Here is a 16,830-nt window from a genome sequence, read left to right as displayed (position 1 = left end):
TTAAATAGACTAGAAAATTTGAGATTATGTAATCAGGCGGCAGAATATAAATGAAATGTGAAGACGCTATAGCGAAGAGTTTGGAATGATTTTCCGCCAATTCGAGGAAACTTGCATGTTAATTTGAATAAAAAACTAAAATTCTCTGCTTACGTGTGAATTTAAGAACAACACGACAAAAAAAAAAACAAAAGGATTAAAATCAAAAAGAACTGAAATGGCATATCTTTACTTGTAGTAAAAAAACTTGTACAAAAATAAAACTACGAAGCACGAAAGGCTTAGAGGCTATTTTCAATTATACACGAAGATGAGTGCCGTACATGCATAGCATAAAGAATATTACGGATGATGGAACACATGAAAAGATCACCATCACAAAAGGTGCTTGCATATCTGAGTAATTATTGTCTGAAAATAATTGTGATGAAGATGCCTTCAAACTTCAACGTAAACATAATATTAGTTTCGAATGAACGACGTGAAAGACCTGGGCAATGAAATAGAAAAACAAACTGAGACACGAGAAAATTTTAGTGATCTAATTCAGGTAAATCAATAATATCATATCTTGAGACGCAAGATTGAGAGACACGTTAGCACGATTTAGGAAACATTAAAAGAAACTACATTAATTCTAATGACTGGAAAATAAAATCAGAGCTCGGGTGAGACTAAAATAATATTCAGATGAATCCAAATAACAGGCAAAATACAGGCAGTATTACGCTGAGTCTAACTTAATTATTGAAAACGAATTAGACTGGTCAACGTTTGCGGCACAGTGGATAACGCTCCTCAAAAAACGTTTAACTTAACTCCTGTGATAAAAACCAGGTCATAACAACAAGAAAAGAACAGGAATAAAGGAATTACTTGTAATTAATTAAAACTTCAAGAAGTAAAACTGAACAAAAAAATTGCACGTGATATACCAACTACAAAAACGCTTGTCCTGAACGTAAAAAAAAAAACTTAACGTAAAGAGAAAGAGAGCATCTCCAATCCAAGAAGATAACGTCCTATGTGTAAAAATTAACGAAAAATTCGTTAATCGATCGTCCAATCAGCCAACAAATTCGTGAACATTTATAAGGACAGTTTAGTAATACGCAATGATGCAATCTATATAAGTTCCAATAAACCAGGGTAAGTTGGAGAAAATTGGTGAAATTTAAAACATACAAAAATTTACTCGGAGGCAATGACTAAGATCCTATAACGGAAATGCCAAATCGTTCTTGAAGAAATTGCGATCAGTTGAATAATGCCGATGGAAATGTTAAAGCCTGCCAATTGAGAATCATAATGGATTTGGTGACCGACATATAGTTAGCGATATTAAATCTTGCCCACGAATAGCTGCATAATTTTGTACTGCAAAATTGAAACATTCCATTCGAGAGTAATTTTTTCAAAAATGAAGGATGGGAGAATTCAATTATAACCAATATTAGATGAGGCCAGCACTTCAAAATCGATGGAAATATATTGTAAACTACCATCACCAAAGAAGCAAGTCGAGCATTAATTAGAGCTACAAGTTGAACATGCAGCATATAACGAAATTTCAATGAACTGAATGATGTTTGCTTGAAAAATTGCTACACGACGTAACATTCTTGACCGACGCATTTTTTTTAGCGAGGCATGACACAAAATGAAACTATACGAGTGGAGGCTGATGACGAAGTGAGAAGTGACACAAGATGAAACTATACGAGTGGAGGTGGATGACGAAGCGAGGCAAGACACGAAATGAAACTGATAAGTTTGGAGGCTGGCGAATCAGTGAGCAAAATTTCTAGTTAAAAGACGTCGGCCATTGACAATTCAGCCGTTCAAAACCAGATAATAGTTTGTAGCAACAGTACATATTTGAAGGGAAAACCAATACGATGAACAAATTGATTTGTAGTCTTCACGTGCGATCAGGAGAAATTAGAATTTCGTATCGGAAAATAATAACTGCGGAAACAAAAGAGGAAAAGGCGAAAATTAATTCCCTTGAATGAAGGTGAATAAGTATCATTTGAATAACAGTAGCTAATGGATGAGAACTCGAAAGCTACGGAAGAAGAATAAGTGCTTAAAGTTACGATAGAGAAAATTCGAATAGCGCATGCAAACCGACCGAAGACGCGATTTCCTTCTCACTATTCCTTTGACTATGGAATCATAATAATAATTATAATAGAAGAGTATAGAGAGATTGAAAAAAGTTAGTTCGTTATGAATAAGGAGGGACATCGGAGCAGTTCAATAAACGTCTAACTCTACAGTCAATATTAGCCAAGTTAGAAAATATGGACGTTTGAGAGCACAAAATCTGCATCGGACTTTCAGCTTAAACCTAGCGGTAATACTTCTCAGAACAACGATAGAAATTTATTTCTGTATTTGAACCTTAATACAACACATTTTGGCTGTACGTTTGTATAGTTAAATATTCTTAAGAGTATTTTAAAGATGAGGAATGCGAGTGAAGAAGAAATGCACGCACACAGCAGACGTACATACCGCACACGAATAAATCACACATTCGTTAATATGCCCGTCTGGAAAAATGTGTAAAATTTAAGCAAACTCAGTTTATGTTTCGGTGGATCAAAAAAAAAAAATACCAGGATTCTAGCAAGCTTGAGTAGCGGCAAAACTGACAGCGCATTTCATGCATTGTTCGTCCTGCAATTAAAATCCGCAAAATTGCGTTGAAATCTTGTAAACAAGTTTGCGTTAGTGTGATAACGAAAAATGTTCTCGGGTATACAGATTCACCCTATGGTAAAAATTTGGAAATTTAAGCGCTGCTGTTTTTAAAATCAATCATATTGAACAATTTGGAAATTGGGATGCGTAGAGTTGAATGATAACCAATTACGAGGACAATGTTAATTAGGTTCCCCGCCACCAATATAATACAGGATTAGTAAACGAGCGAAACACCAGAAAAAATGAATAAGTTTCGTTGTATGGCAATCACATGACTAACATAATATAACTAAGACTAGCAATATAAAATGTAATTACAATGCTAATCATAATGGCTATCATTAAAGCAATAAATGTATTCATATCGGTAAAAAGTGACGGTACAATCGGCATCCATTATGGCAATACAATCACACTAGCAAGCGCACATTTAACCATTGTATATTAGAGTGCTTGTTGAGCTAACAAGTGCTTATACGAAGACCGGAACTAGACTGTAACGGCATGCAAAACACTCGAGAAAAAGACGCTTGTATTATGTTTCAAGAAGAAAAAAGCGCTGACCATTCAGCAAGACCTACGAAAGTTATTTTCTGAGGAAGTACAACATTGTTAAAAGTGATAGTAATATTTTATCGTAAGTATACCTAGTGAAAAGTTGACCTAAGGAATGGAAGGATAAGCAGTTTTGATTTTCATATCAAGTCTCCATTGTAGTACAAAATGAGCAAATTTGAACAAGAAAGATGAAGACAAGTAAGCGAGGTGTAACTTGAGTATCATTGGCACATATTTCATCGATGATAGGTCATAATCATCATGCTTATGATGAGTATAATAATATCACCTATTTTGACTCGAACAAACGTAACTATTTTGTGGACTTCATTATTGGACGCACATACGATGAACAAACGATAGAACATCACTCAGCCTTCACTGCACCCTACTTAGCAATTAAAAAGCTTATTTGCTTCATAATTACAAAGTAAACAGTTTAATTACAAACTTATTATCAAGTTTCCCAACTAAGTGTAGTGAGTGGATCAACAGCAGCCGATACAAACGTTGAAAACAGACGACAAAACTCTGGTGACGTGAGCCATTTCTTCGATAATTTTTTATAAAAATAGTAAACATTTTAAAAGGTTAAGTCATCTCTATATCCTTAATGTTTTAACCCGTTTTAGTTTTTCCAATTTCATCAAAGCTGTCAAACCCAGATTTTCCGAAAGAGGTTGTAGGGAACAGAGAAGGCTTTCATATAAGTAATAAGGATCTGAAGAAAAATTTTTACTATTCTATTTTTCCATTCTACTTTTTTCCTAGTTTCATCGTTACATCCTTTCATAATTTATTCCTATGCTCTCCCTAAATATACACATAAGTAAAGAAATTATTCAACAACAAAGTGTGTGTCCCCACAACTTGCATCATGTTCGTTGTTGCAGATTTTGCGTCGCCGCGATCACGAACTTTTATAATTTTACACTAGCACCTCATAATTTAGCAACCTCGATCACTAAGATAATTTTACAATATCACCGAATAATTGCGTGAAAAGTTTCGTGTAATATTTATCGTGTTCACATGGAAAGTGAAAAAAAAACTTTACTTTTATTCACAAGAGCAATGCATTTGAGTCTAGTTTCTGAGGTCACAATAAACGATTTATGTTGTCCTTGTACGAAAGTTGAAAAATGTTCAACGACACTAAATTGTTCACAAACTTGCAAGAAGTTCGAGTAGGAACTTTGCACGATACCGTCTATGTCTTAGAGCAAAGTCAATAGGTAACTAGAGAACCAGAGAAAAACTTAGGTCTATGGAAGTATCGAAGAAGAAGCGAGAAATGGCAAAGACTTATTAGGTGTAGTTCTGCAACGCGCCGCTGAGGTGACAGCGCAAGCGTTTCCATCGTAAACTGCAAACGTGAAAGGCAACCATTTTCAAAGGAGCCTTTACCTGCAGCAAAACTTTAGAATTTGCATTCGTTGTATTCTAATAGAATGAAGTATCTTTGTACGCGATACTTTACTGTGGCTGCAGGCAATTGTACTTGCAAGCACACGAATATCACTCATGACCAACACAGTCAATTTATCGCACGCCACACGGTTACGCCGTCACATTTTCTTTGTCTGAAGCGCTACACAATCCCCGTGGGGAGACTGATGCCAGCACATGTCCGGGACACTTAGGGGAACTGATTCCATCTTCCCCCACATCATCGTAGTCATCATCCCCACAAGGAGGTGAGGAGGAGGGGATGGGATCAGTGACAATCCTGAGCTCGTCAGAACTATCATTAGATTCTTCTCCATCTTCCCCATCCATGGGTGACGAACAACGGTCTTCGAAAGCATCACCATTACCCTCAGGGGATCTCAAGACCTCAACATCCCCACCACTTCTCGAGACCTCATCCCCATTCCTCATAATCTCCGCGCTATCTCTCAAGATTTCATCACCGTCTTTCCTCGCCCGTTCAAGTCCGTTGATGAGGAGCCTTAAGGCCACATTTGGTGACTTGCTATCCTCATCTCGCTCGTCACCGCCCACAGCCCCACTACCGTCCCCAGCCGTCCCCTCCTCAGGCTTGCAGTACGAGTATCGGTGGTTCATGTGTTGTGAGTAAGAGCCTGAGTGAGAGAAACGCTTCTGACATTTGTTGCACTGGTAAGGCTTCTCGCCCGTATGCAGGCGGCTGTGTTCCGTCAGGTGATGCTTGTGTTTGAACGCCTTCGGGCACTGCGAGCACTGGTATGGCCGCGCTCCTGCAATACCGGGGACATTCAATACGTTTTTGACATTAAAATTGTCATTATGAATTACAATTAATACAGATGGCAGGGCACCGGCAACACCAGGGACATTCAATTATGACATTCAAGATTAGGGCACAGAAGATTATTATTATGAATTATAATAAGTTATTACAGACGGCCGCGCTCCTGCAATACCGGGGACATTCAATAATATTATGACATGAAGATTATTATTAAATGAATTAAAATCAGATTATTACAGGTGGCCGCGCTCCTGCAATATCGGTAAATTCAATAAGAATATCACATTAAAATTATTATTAAGAATTACTATAAGATTATTACAGGTGGCAGGGCACCTGCAATACCAGTAAATTCAATAAGATTATCACATTAAGATTATTATTAAGAATTACTATAAGATTATTATAGGTGGCAGGGCACCTGCATGTACGATACGCAATTGTAACAAGATAATCTATATGGCAGGGCACTTGCACCATCGGGACATCAATTAAACATGCGTAAAGAAACAAAACTAAGTAGGTAATTAGAACAAAACCTGTATAAAAGAATACGTTTCGATTGATGATATGGTGAGTTTGCTTAGCGTTGCCTTTGCTTTTAGACTCTTGTAGAACTTGCAATTTAGGTAGACTAATGATAAAAAATTTAGAATAGTCTAAAGATTTTGGATTCTTGTAGAACTTGCAATTTAGGCTGACTAATTATAAAAAAAAAAAACATTAGAATAGTCTAAAGCTCTTAGATTCTTGTTGAACTTGCAATTTAGGTTGACTAATATTAAAAATTTTAGAATATTATAAAGCCTTTAGATTCTTGTTGAACTTACGATTTAGGCAGACTAATGATAAAAAATTTGAATAATTTAAGCTTTTATATTCTTATTGAACTTGCAATTTAGGCAGCATAATGATTAAAAATTTTAAATAGTCAGGATTAATTACCGGAATGTTCGTATTTATGCCTGGCGAGAGAGGACTGCTTGTTGAAGGTCTTGTCGCACTGGTTGCAGGGGAACGCGCCCCCCACCTCATCGTCCAGCCGCCGCCTCTTGCAGTCATCCAGCACCGCGTCGTCCTGCGCACGCAAAAAAAAAGTCAGCAGGAATTGCTTCATGCAAACCATTAATATATGAAGAGTCCGCTTGCTATTAAAAATATAGTGGTTTTGCGTACCGATAGAAATATGGCGATTTCGTCCCAAGGGGTGAAATTGTTTTCAGGAATTGCTTCTCGCAAACCAAAAAAGATATGATGAGTCCACGTACGATTAAAAATGTGATGTTTAGCGTGTCGATAAAAGATACCTATGGCGACTTCGTGCCAAGGGGTGAAATGCTTCCCGCAAAAATTATTATAAGAAGAGTCCGCGTATTATTAAAAATGAGGTGATTTTGCGTGTCGATAAAAAATATGGCGATTCCGCGTACCATTGGAAGAGATGGCGGTTCAGTGCACCGTTGAAAGTGTATTGCTTTTGCAGACCGATAAAAATGTCTCTCATTAGTTTGCGTTTTCGCTAATGACGCGTACTAATGTGACAACTGCTTAAAAACTACAAATTTAATTTTCACCTAATTCAAATTAATGCGTAGCCAAATTTCCTCTCTATAAGTCAAAAAGTGGACATTGCTGAATAATAGTTCACATCAAAATAGGCAGTAATAAAGAACTTCCAGGTAATTACTGCACAATATCCAGGAAGAGAAAATTAATTTGTTCAATTACAATTTCAAAAAACAATAAAATTAAAATGAATTATAATAAATTTTTGATTATTTAAGTAATTTTATATGAAATTGCAATTGACATTGCTCAACATTGACCATAGAAATTCGCAGTGAAGATCGTTCGTCTTGTTACATTGAACATGACCAATAACGATTAAGAAGTCATGAACAAATTGCACAATTTACGGCATCTTTAGAAATTAACGAAACCGTAATTCAGTGACGATGTTATTTCAACTGGCTTTAGACCCGAACGATCATACAAGTTGGAGTAATTGGAGAAACGTAAGACGCGATAGTGCCATTATTGAATTTAATCCCATCACATTCGACAGCAGAGCGCTAAGAAACGTAAAGGAATAATAACATGAACTAGACTAAATTTGAACGGTTTGAAGTTTAACCCGCTACCGCCGTATGTCACTCTCAGGGAACCTAGCTTTCAATTTAAATTATACATAAACTATTGAGCGTAGCAGCCTGAGGACGTTTGTACGCAACAGAGAACATTTTAAAGTTGTCGTACGTGGCGGCAACCATCAGTGCAAGTCATTTTGCGCTCACTAGAACGTATCCTTTTTGGGGTGTAGGCGCGTGACAATATTGCTCCGGTTATTCGTGTCGGGTGGTAGAGGGTTAAATTAAATGAATAAACAAAAACTTACCAGTGGACGTTTATCGGCGACGGTGAGGTTCTCGGGGGCGTAGATTGCCTTAAAGCCAAGTTTTGATCCTTGCAGAATTTGAGCGAGTTTGCACTGTGAGGTCAGACTGACGGAAGGGGAGCTAGAGGATTGTGATGTGGAGGGAACACTGACAGATGGGAAAAAGTTTGGCTGCTGACAGGAAGACAGAGGTTGACAGGAAGGAAGTCGTTTAACAGAGGCCGAAGATGCTGAATCAAGGACTTTATTCGCGCTTGAAAATGGGTCCAAAAAACCCGAGTTTAGACCCGTGTTTTTAGTTTCAGTCGGGCCCAAAAGGTCGGAGTTACGTTGAGCACTGACGAAAAGATCGTCGGAATGGACAGCTTCTTCTTCAGATTGAGGAGATTCAACTACAGAAGGACAAGATGCAGATGGCTCCATAGGGGCATTAGTGGAAACGATTATCCCGGAAGTGGAGGTCGCAATGACGGAACTAGGTGGAGTGTCACGCTCATCAGCCTCCATAGGGATCACGGTATCAACGGAACCCAGGTCGTTGTTTCTTCGTAAATCCAAGGTAGCTGCGGCGCTATTAAGAAGATTACGTTTTTCCTCAACCACCGTTGCATTTTCGTCTGTGGTACCGATTGGGCTAGACGGTATAAGATTAATTGGAGACCGAGGAGATGAAGTTAGGGGAGATACCACATTTTGTTGCATAATCTCCGGCTCAGAAGTCGAGTCCATCACCGACGATGTCAACGCCGAAGAACAATAAGTTTTAGTTGATTCATGGACGAGCTGAAGTGGTGGACAAGCGGAGGTCATCACGGAGTAGGTGGCGGCCTGAGTGACGGGGATTGACGCTGAGGAAGAGGACGGCAGAGAGGCCACTTGTGGGGATGAGGCACGTTTAGTGGACAGGTCAAGCGGCATCACGTCCTCCACGTCGTAGGTAGACGCCGAGGCTTTACTCAGTCGACGCGATGACTGAAGAGCCGAGGCCAAAAGTTCTGAAGAAGCGGAACCTGGAACTGGAATCCTTCCATTGAAAGACAAAGATAAAACAGACTTGGAGTCTTGAATACATGATGAAGCCCATGAATTTGGAGACGGAATGAGGTGTGAGGACACCAAAGGATGAGCTTCGGTGGGAGCAGTCAAGGAGCTTCTTAGCAGCTCACCATCTCTGGACTCAGCGGTGCAACTGAAACCCACAGCGGATCTGAGAGACTCGGTATCTTTAGAGTCAGGGTTCCTACCGGGGAAATTAAAAGTATTAGAGTAATTGTTGTCGTTGCTGCCACCAGGAACTGGTCGACCTTCACGACGATCTCGCGCCCTTGCATTCTGGAACCAGACTTGGACAACACGAGTGGGGAATCCAAGGCGATTGGCAATCGCTACGATTTCCTCCTTCTTTGGCCGAGGATTGCGGTAGTAGAGAGGGCGCAACACGTCTAGATGTTCACCGCGAATATGTGAACGAGATCGAATTTTGCGGCCATCTCGACTGTTTTCCTCAGAGTCCATGGCCATCGAGCCCAAGGAGTTATCGGTGTCGGGGCCAGACTCTTCGTCTCGAAATGGGTTACCCAAAATTCGGACATTGGAAGCACTGGATTGGTTTGACAAGAAAGGAGCCGCGGAATGGGATGTGGATGACATTCTGTGAATTTTAGAGGCTAGTCCACTGATAAGGGCTTCCTGAAGGCCCTCTTGAGCACTCGAGACCTGAGGAAGACATGGACACATTTTCCTCGAATGAGTGAGAGCCTCGAGACGAGTTGAGGAGAACCAGCCACAAAGCAGGCAGCGCAAATCTGACGACAGGTGAGATGTTGACAGAAGAGAAGACGTCGAGGCTCCCGCGACCGTCTGTTCGAACTGGTGTCGTGTTAAATCACTGTTAACGTTACTTAAAACTGACTGAAGTGAACTTATCGAGTGCGGATACTGTAGGAGTCCGGATGCAAACCCATTGGAGACCGGCAGGAATTGGTCCGACGAATGGCGGTCTTGATGGCGGTGGAAACTCGAGTTTAGTTCTGGCAACGAAGAGCCAACGACGTCACTATTTAATCCGCTGCGAATCTCCTTAATCTCGTCTCTGAGTAACAAGCTGTTCGTTGATCTCTCATCTTCATACGATTTCTTGTCTGTATCATCAACCTCTTCGTCCGTCGGGTCCTCTTTTATGACGAGTTCTCCCGGCTCATCTTCATCAGCATCGTCTTCCTCTTCCTTCATGTCCCGTGTCTGGGACATACACTCACTGGGGTCGGGACTTTGTCCCGACATGGCTTGGGTCATGGAGAGGGACAACAAAGGGGGAATGGGGGGAAGAGGGGACAACTGGGGATGGAGCTGTGCGGCCAAAATAAGAGAATTCAAGGGGTGATACTGAGAAAATCCTTGCTGTAGAGTCTGCGTCAAGCTCTGCAGGTTATTATGAATGGAATTTTGTAAACTATTATGTATGCTGTTTTGTAATGAAGTCTGTAGGCCACAAGCTAGGTTATTGGTCTGACTTTGCAGACTTCTCTGCAGGTTGCTGTGCAGGCTGCTCTGCAGGCTGTTATGCAGCGTCGACTCAATGGCAGAGGAGGCCAGACTTGCCAAAGCCCCAGAGTGGGAAGATACGGGGAGGTTGGGGACACCCAGAGAAGAAGGGGAAAGTGTCGTGGAGTCCGTGGGGATAGCATGGGGAGGAGAGGAGTACCCCAAGTCAGAGGGAGTTGGAGATTCGTTTTTGGGGAGTATGGGGAGAAAAGGTACGGCGTGGTTGTTCTGCCTCTTGTTCCCCGCGCCCGGGTACTGGGTTCCCCTCAGAGGTCCATCCCGGGGAAGAAGGGATGCAGCAGTCCGGCTACGGCCCATCTGAGGGAACAAGGGAAATTGGTCCAGGAAATTCATCGAGAATTACCGAAATATCATTGCATTATACAAAATATGATCCTTGCATATTCTGATGCGAACTGATGCACAAACACACACATCACACAAAGACACCCTTGATACAGTAGGACACACCAACACACTTGACACACAAGGACAAAAAAAACTGCCACACCAACAAACACACGACACACAAAGACACACAAAGTCACACCAATACACACCTGACATTTTTTCGAGCTCATGTGGCTGCTGTATGAGCCGGAGTGGCTGAAGCGTTTGCCGCAGTGCTCGCACTCGAACGGCTTCTCCCCGGAGTGAATACGCTTGTGTTCCTACAAACCAAGGATAATTCATGAGAAGCTGTTGTTTTAAATAGATTGTTAATTAGGGACTGAGATGAAAATCCGACGATCTCCTAATATTATGTAAGAGGAAGCATGTAGCAGCACTTTCTATGCAAAAGCCTGCTACCAAAGCTAGAACTGATACCAAAGTTTATGGGCGCCTACACTGATACTGAAGTTTATAGCCGCTACAACTGATACCAAAGTTTATAGCCGCTACNCATGTGACAAGACCTGTAACATGACATGTGACAAGACCTGTAACAAGGCATGTGACAAGACCTGTAACATGACATGTGACAAGACCTGTAACAAGGCATGTGACGTGACCTGTAACATGACACGTGACAAGACATGTGACAAGACATGCGCCATGGCCTATAACATACCATGTCGCAAGACATGTGACAAGGCACGTAACATGACATGTGACAAGACATGTGACAAGACATGTGACAAGACATGTGACAAGACATGTGACAAGACATGCGCCATGGCCTATAACATGCCATGTTGCAAGACATGTGACAAGGCACGTAACATGGCATGTGACAAGGCACGTAACATGACATGTGACAAGGCTAGTAACATGACATGTGACAAGAACCCACCTTAAGATGATGTTTGAACTTGAAGGCCTTGCCGCACTCGTCGCACTTGAAGCGTCGCAGCATCTCGGACTCATTGTGCGATATCATGTGACGCTGTAGCCGGTGCACGTTAGCGAACTGCTTGTTGCACACGCTGCACAGCTGTTACAATTGTTACAGTGTTACTTGTTGCTTGTTGCACACGCTGCACAGCTGTTACAATTGTTACAGTGTTACTTGTTACTTGTTGCACACGCTGCACAGCTGTTACAATTGTTACAGTGTTACTTGTTACTTGTTGCACACGCTGCACAGCTGTTACAATTGTTACAGTGTTACTTGTTACTTGTTGCACACGCTGCACAGCTGTTACAATTGTTACAGTGTTACTTGTTACTTGTTGCACACGCTGCACAGCTGTTACAATTGTTACAGTGTTACTTGTTACTTGTTGCACACGCTGCACAGCTGTTACAATTGTTACAGTGTTACTTGTTACTTGTTGCACACGCTGCACAGCTGTTACAATTGTTACAGTGTTACTTGTTACTTGTTGCACACGCTGCACAGCTGTTACAATTGTTACAGTGTTACTTGTTACTTGTTGCACACGCTGCACAGCTGTTACAATTGTTACAGTGTTACTTGTTACTTGTTGCACACGCTGCACAGCTGTTACAATTGTTACAGTGTTACTTGTTACTTGTTGCACACGCTGCACAGCTGTTACAATTGTTACAGTGTTACTTGTTACTTGTTGCACACGCTGCACAGCTGTTACAATTGTTACAGTGTTACTTGTTACTTGTTGCACACGCTGCACAGCTGTTACAATTGTTACAGTGTTACTTGTTACTTGTTGCACACGCTGCACAGCTGTTACAATTGTTACAGTGTTACTTGTTACTTGTTGCACACGCTGCACAGCTGTTACAATTGTTACAGTGTTACTTGTTACTTGTTGCACACGCTGCACAGCTGTTACAATTGTTACAGTGTTACTTGTTACTTGTTGCACACGCTGCACAGCTGTTACAATTGTTACAGTGTTACTTGTTACTTGTTGCACACGCTGCACAGCTGTTACAATTGTTACAGTGTTACTTGTTACTTGTTGCACACGCTGCACAGCTGTTACAATTGTTACAGTGTTACTTGTTACTTGTTGCACACGCTGCACAGCTGTTACAATTGTTACAGTGTTACTTGTTACTTGTTGCACACGCTGCACAGCTGTTACAATTGTTACAGTGTTACTTGTTACTTGTTGCACACGCTGCACAGCTGTTACAATTGTTACAGTGTTACTTGTTACTTGTTGCACACGCTGCACAGCTGTTACAATTGTTACAGTGTTACTTGTTACTTGTTGCACACGCTGCACAGCTGTTACAATTGTTACAGTGTTACTTGTTACTTGTTGCACACGCTGCACAGCTGTTACAATTGTTACAGTGTTACTTGTTACTTGTTGCACACGCTGCACAGCTGTTACAATTGTTACAGTGTTACTTGTTACTTGTTGCACACGCTGCACAGCTGTTACAATTGTTACAGTGTTACTTGTTACTTGTTGCACACGCTGCACAGCTGTTACAATTGTTACAGTGTTACTTGTTACTTGTTGCACACGCTGCACAGCTGTTACAATTGTTACAGTGTTACTTGTTACTTGTTGCACACGCTGCACAGCTGTTACAATTGTTACAGTGTTACTTGTTACTTGTTGCACACGCTGCACAGCTGTTACAATTGTTACAGTGTTACTTGTTACTTGTTGCACACGCTGCACAGCTGTTACAATTGTTACAGTGTTACTTGTTACTTGTTGCACACGCTGCACAGCTGTTACAATTGTTACAGTGTTACTTGTTACTTGTTGCACACGCTGCACAGCTGTTACAATTGTTACAGTGNTAACTTACGACTAACTGTAACTTACGACTAACTGTAACTCACGACAAACTGTAACTTACGACTAACTTTAACTCACGACTAACTGTAACTTACGACTAACTGTAACTTACGACTAACTGTAACTTACGACTAACTTTAACTCACGACTAACTGTAACTTACGACTAACTGTAACTTACGACAAGCTGTAACTTACGACAGTGCCGTTGCCGTCTCCCAGGTCGCCGTCATCGCTGAGGCCTCCCCTGACCCCCTCATAAGCCCCCCCACGGGTCCCCTGCTCCCCCCCAGCACAGCGGGGGAGGGTGGCAGAGGGGGGACTTGCAGGGGTGGAGAGGAGTGGGGATGAGGGTGGTCCAGATTGGGGGTCGGAGGGGGTGGGGGAAGGGAGGCTTGCTACAGCTGGGGAGGTAGGAGGGGGGGCTGCGGCCCGACAACCCCCCTCGGAGGAATGAGGAGTAGCGGAAGGGGGGGAGGAAGACTCGTTGTTGTTGTTGTTGTTGTTATTGTTGTTTTTCTCGCCAGCTGGAAGGAGAAGGAACAACCTTATTAATTCTACAAAAATATTTAGCTTGGAAAAACATCTCAGAGAGCATAGAGGTCTATAAAGTCAAATGCTTAAAAACATCGCGCCGTATGTCCACAGCCATGCTCAAGTTAAACATGGTCGTACACTCGTACTACATTTGATCTAACCTACTCAGACTTGCCTAACCTCTTCTAGCCTAACCTAGCTACTTCGGCCTAACCTCTTCTGGCCGGAACGCTTCTGGCCTAACCTACTCACATTCCCCCAAAGCTCCGCCCAAAACTAACTTGAGCGGACCTAATCTAACGTCATTGGCTGCAGGAAGTTAAAGGGGAGGGGCAAGTGAGTAGCTAGAGCCAGTCATTGGCTGCAAGAAAGTTGTGCGTCACGGCTGCGTGAATGAATTAGGCCAGAAAAGTTTAGGCAAGAGTAGGTGAAGACCGGATGCAGAACCGCCTGCATATGAGCGAGCCTGCTGAACTATTGGCTGAAAACCTACGGCGCTATTATCTTTAACCAGTGCTTCACTGGTCTGGATTACAGTGTTCCAGCGTTTTCTCTCTGAGGCTGAGTATTAGTATAGTTATTGCATACTGAGGCTGGGCGTTGGCATTAGAGCTTATTAAAAAGTCGAATTTGTGGCCTACGGCTGAGCCCCCGATTTGCACCGCTGTGAAATATTTTCCCAGTGATCAATTTTTTCATTATTGTCGTTTATATCTAATCCGGAATTAGAAACTTACCACCCTCATCATCAGGACACAAATGAGTCGAAGTACATGAATGAACGCATGAGTCGGCCCATGAGTTGCCACATGAATCTACATTTGAGTTGACACATGAGTTGACACATGAGTTGACACATGAGTTGACACAAGCAGAGTTGTGATTCCACCCTCTCCAGAAAGAGCGTTTCACTGGTATGATGTCCCAGGCTATGAAGTATGAGTCTGCATTAGTCATGCTGATATTCAGTTTAGGTTTACGAAATTCCTTCAAAAAAATAACAACTGCACAGGAATGATGATGTATTATCTTGATGAAAACATGATAAAATTAGTGCACCTATCACTGATGCCCACACTGGCGCCCGTCACTGATGTCCACACTGGCCCCCGTCACTGATGCCCACACTGGCGCCCGTCACTGATGCCCACACTGGCCCCCGTCACTGATGCCCACACTGTCGCCCGTCACTGATGCCCCCACTGTCGGTCGCCCGTCACTGATGCCCAAATAATGCGTCACTGTTTTTATAATACCCATACCGGTACCCGGTCAAGATACCCACGTTAAAGCACACACATTTAAGCCGTTCAGCAAACACGTCAAATCGTAACAAGAGATAGTAAATAATTGATAATAAATTAGATGTCAATTAGGCAAGTCCTTATCACGGCAGGTGGCCGGAGACTTCACGTGAAGCCTTCATTATGCGTGGCAGATAAGCGGCGGAAGCAGTGGCGATTTGGATTATGAAATTATGATAAATAAATGATAATAATAAGGAATAAAATTATGAGAATTAATTGGCGGTGAAAACGAGATTCGATTGTACTAGTAGCTGAGATTTAAACTATTTCATACTCAACCGAAATTTATTGTATGTTCAACATGACTGATTGGCTCCACTTCACTTATATAACATCGTTCTACAGTCAACTAGACTGAATATACCTAACTTGACTCCAAGTTGAACATATGCCACAACTTGACTGTACACCTGACTCGACTCCATACTACAAACAAGTTGCCTGTATTTATACACAACTTGACACACCTCATGGATCGTAAACGAGTCAATGGATTACATTGACACAAAGGAGATTCTCATTCATAACATCTGCAGGAAAACTATTATAGCTATTACGTATTATTATTTGTTATTATCACACAACTAACAAACGATATAATATATAAAGCCCTATGAAGATTTTTATAATAACAATGAAAATTGTTTAAACAATTATCGATAAACAATCTTATCACCCGCTGCCACAGTTATTTTGCGAACAGAACTCCTGCGAATATACGTTCCACCGCAACTCATTTAAAACAGAAACAATGAAATCTTCATTTTTCTCTTGAATTGAAGTAAATAGAGAAAAATTCAAAATTTCACTATTTGCATTTTTCGAAATCCCACCCCGTATTGCTTTGCCTCACTAGTCTGACGTTGAAAATACAATTCCAGATGCAGGTAATATTAAAGGCATCAGGTGCTCAATCACATACATACACAGTTAAGGCTTCAAACACACAATAACACAAATAATATAAGAAGAAGCTTCAGTACTTCAAACACACAGTAACACACATAATATAAGAAGAAGCTTCTGTACTTCAAACACACAATAACACATAAAATAAGAAGAAGAAGCTTCCGTCTAAACATATACACTTGCTACTGCAGGTCTGGACAGGAACTGAGCTGTAGAAGCAGTACACCTCGCCAGGGAAGTGTATTATAATCAGCAAAATCCATCCCTTGCCCACCGTCCCAACCCACCCCCTCCCAAACTTCCTAAGCCCGTCTTCTGCGATAAGAACTTCGATGCCCAAAACCGGGTGTCGGGTTCTGCAGGATGACAATGGCGGGTCAAATGTCGCGGGTGGGTCAAGGGTCGCAAGTGGGGCAAGGGTCTCGGGTGTGTTAAAGGTCGCGGGGTG

The 16,830-nt window shown here is 41.6% G+C and overlaps 1 protein-coding gene across 1 annotated transcript in view; it reads right to left on the bottom strand.

Annotated features, from left to right (window-relative positions):
• Positions 1-213: 213 nt before the first annotated feature.
• LOC108682194 (zinc finger protein 1) overlaps positions 214-16,830 on the bottom strand; it is a 29,007-nt gene continuing 12,390 nt past the window's right edge. The window contains exons 2-7 of the mRNA XM_018171322.2: positions 13,828-14,156; positions 11,737-11,877; positions 11,003-11,113; positions 7,899-10,760; positions 6,449-6,581; positions 214-5,489 (exon numbers count right to left, since the gene is read on the bottom strand). Coding sequence (XP_018026811.2) covers positions 4,831-5,489; positions 6,449-6,581; positions 7,899-10,760; positions 11,003-11,113; positions 11,737-11,877; positions 13,828-14,156 — 4,235 coding nt within the window. The 3' untranslated portion in view covers positions 214-4,830. The remainder of the gene's footprint in view (positions 5,490-6,448; positions 6,582-7,898; positions 10,761-11,002; positions 11,114-11,736; positions 11,878-13,827; positions 14,157-16,830) is intronic.

Source organism: Hyalella azteca, unplaced genomic scaffold, assembly GCF_000764305.2.
Source record: "Hyalella azteca isolate HAZT.00-mixed unplaced genomic scaffold, Hazt_2.0.2 contig2381, whole genome shotgun sequence".
In the NCBI taxonomy this organism is placed as follows: domain Eukaryota; kingdom Metazoa; phylum Arthropoda; class Malacostraca; order Amphipoda; family Hyalellidae; genus Hyalella; species Hyalella azteca.
The sequence above is the reverse complement of the archived record's forward strand: the minus strand, read 5'-3'. Positions and strand labels throughout refer to the sequence as shown.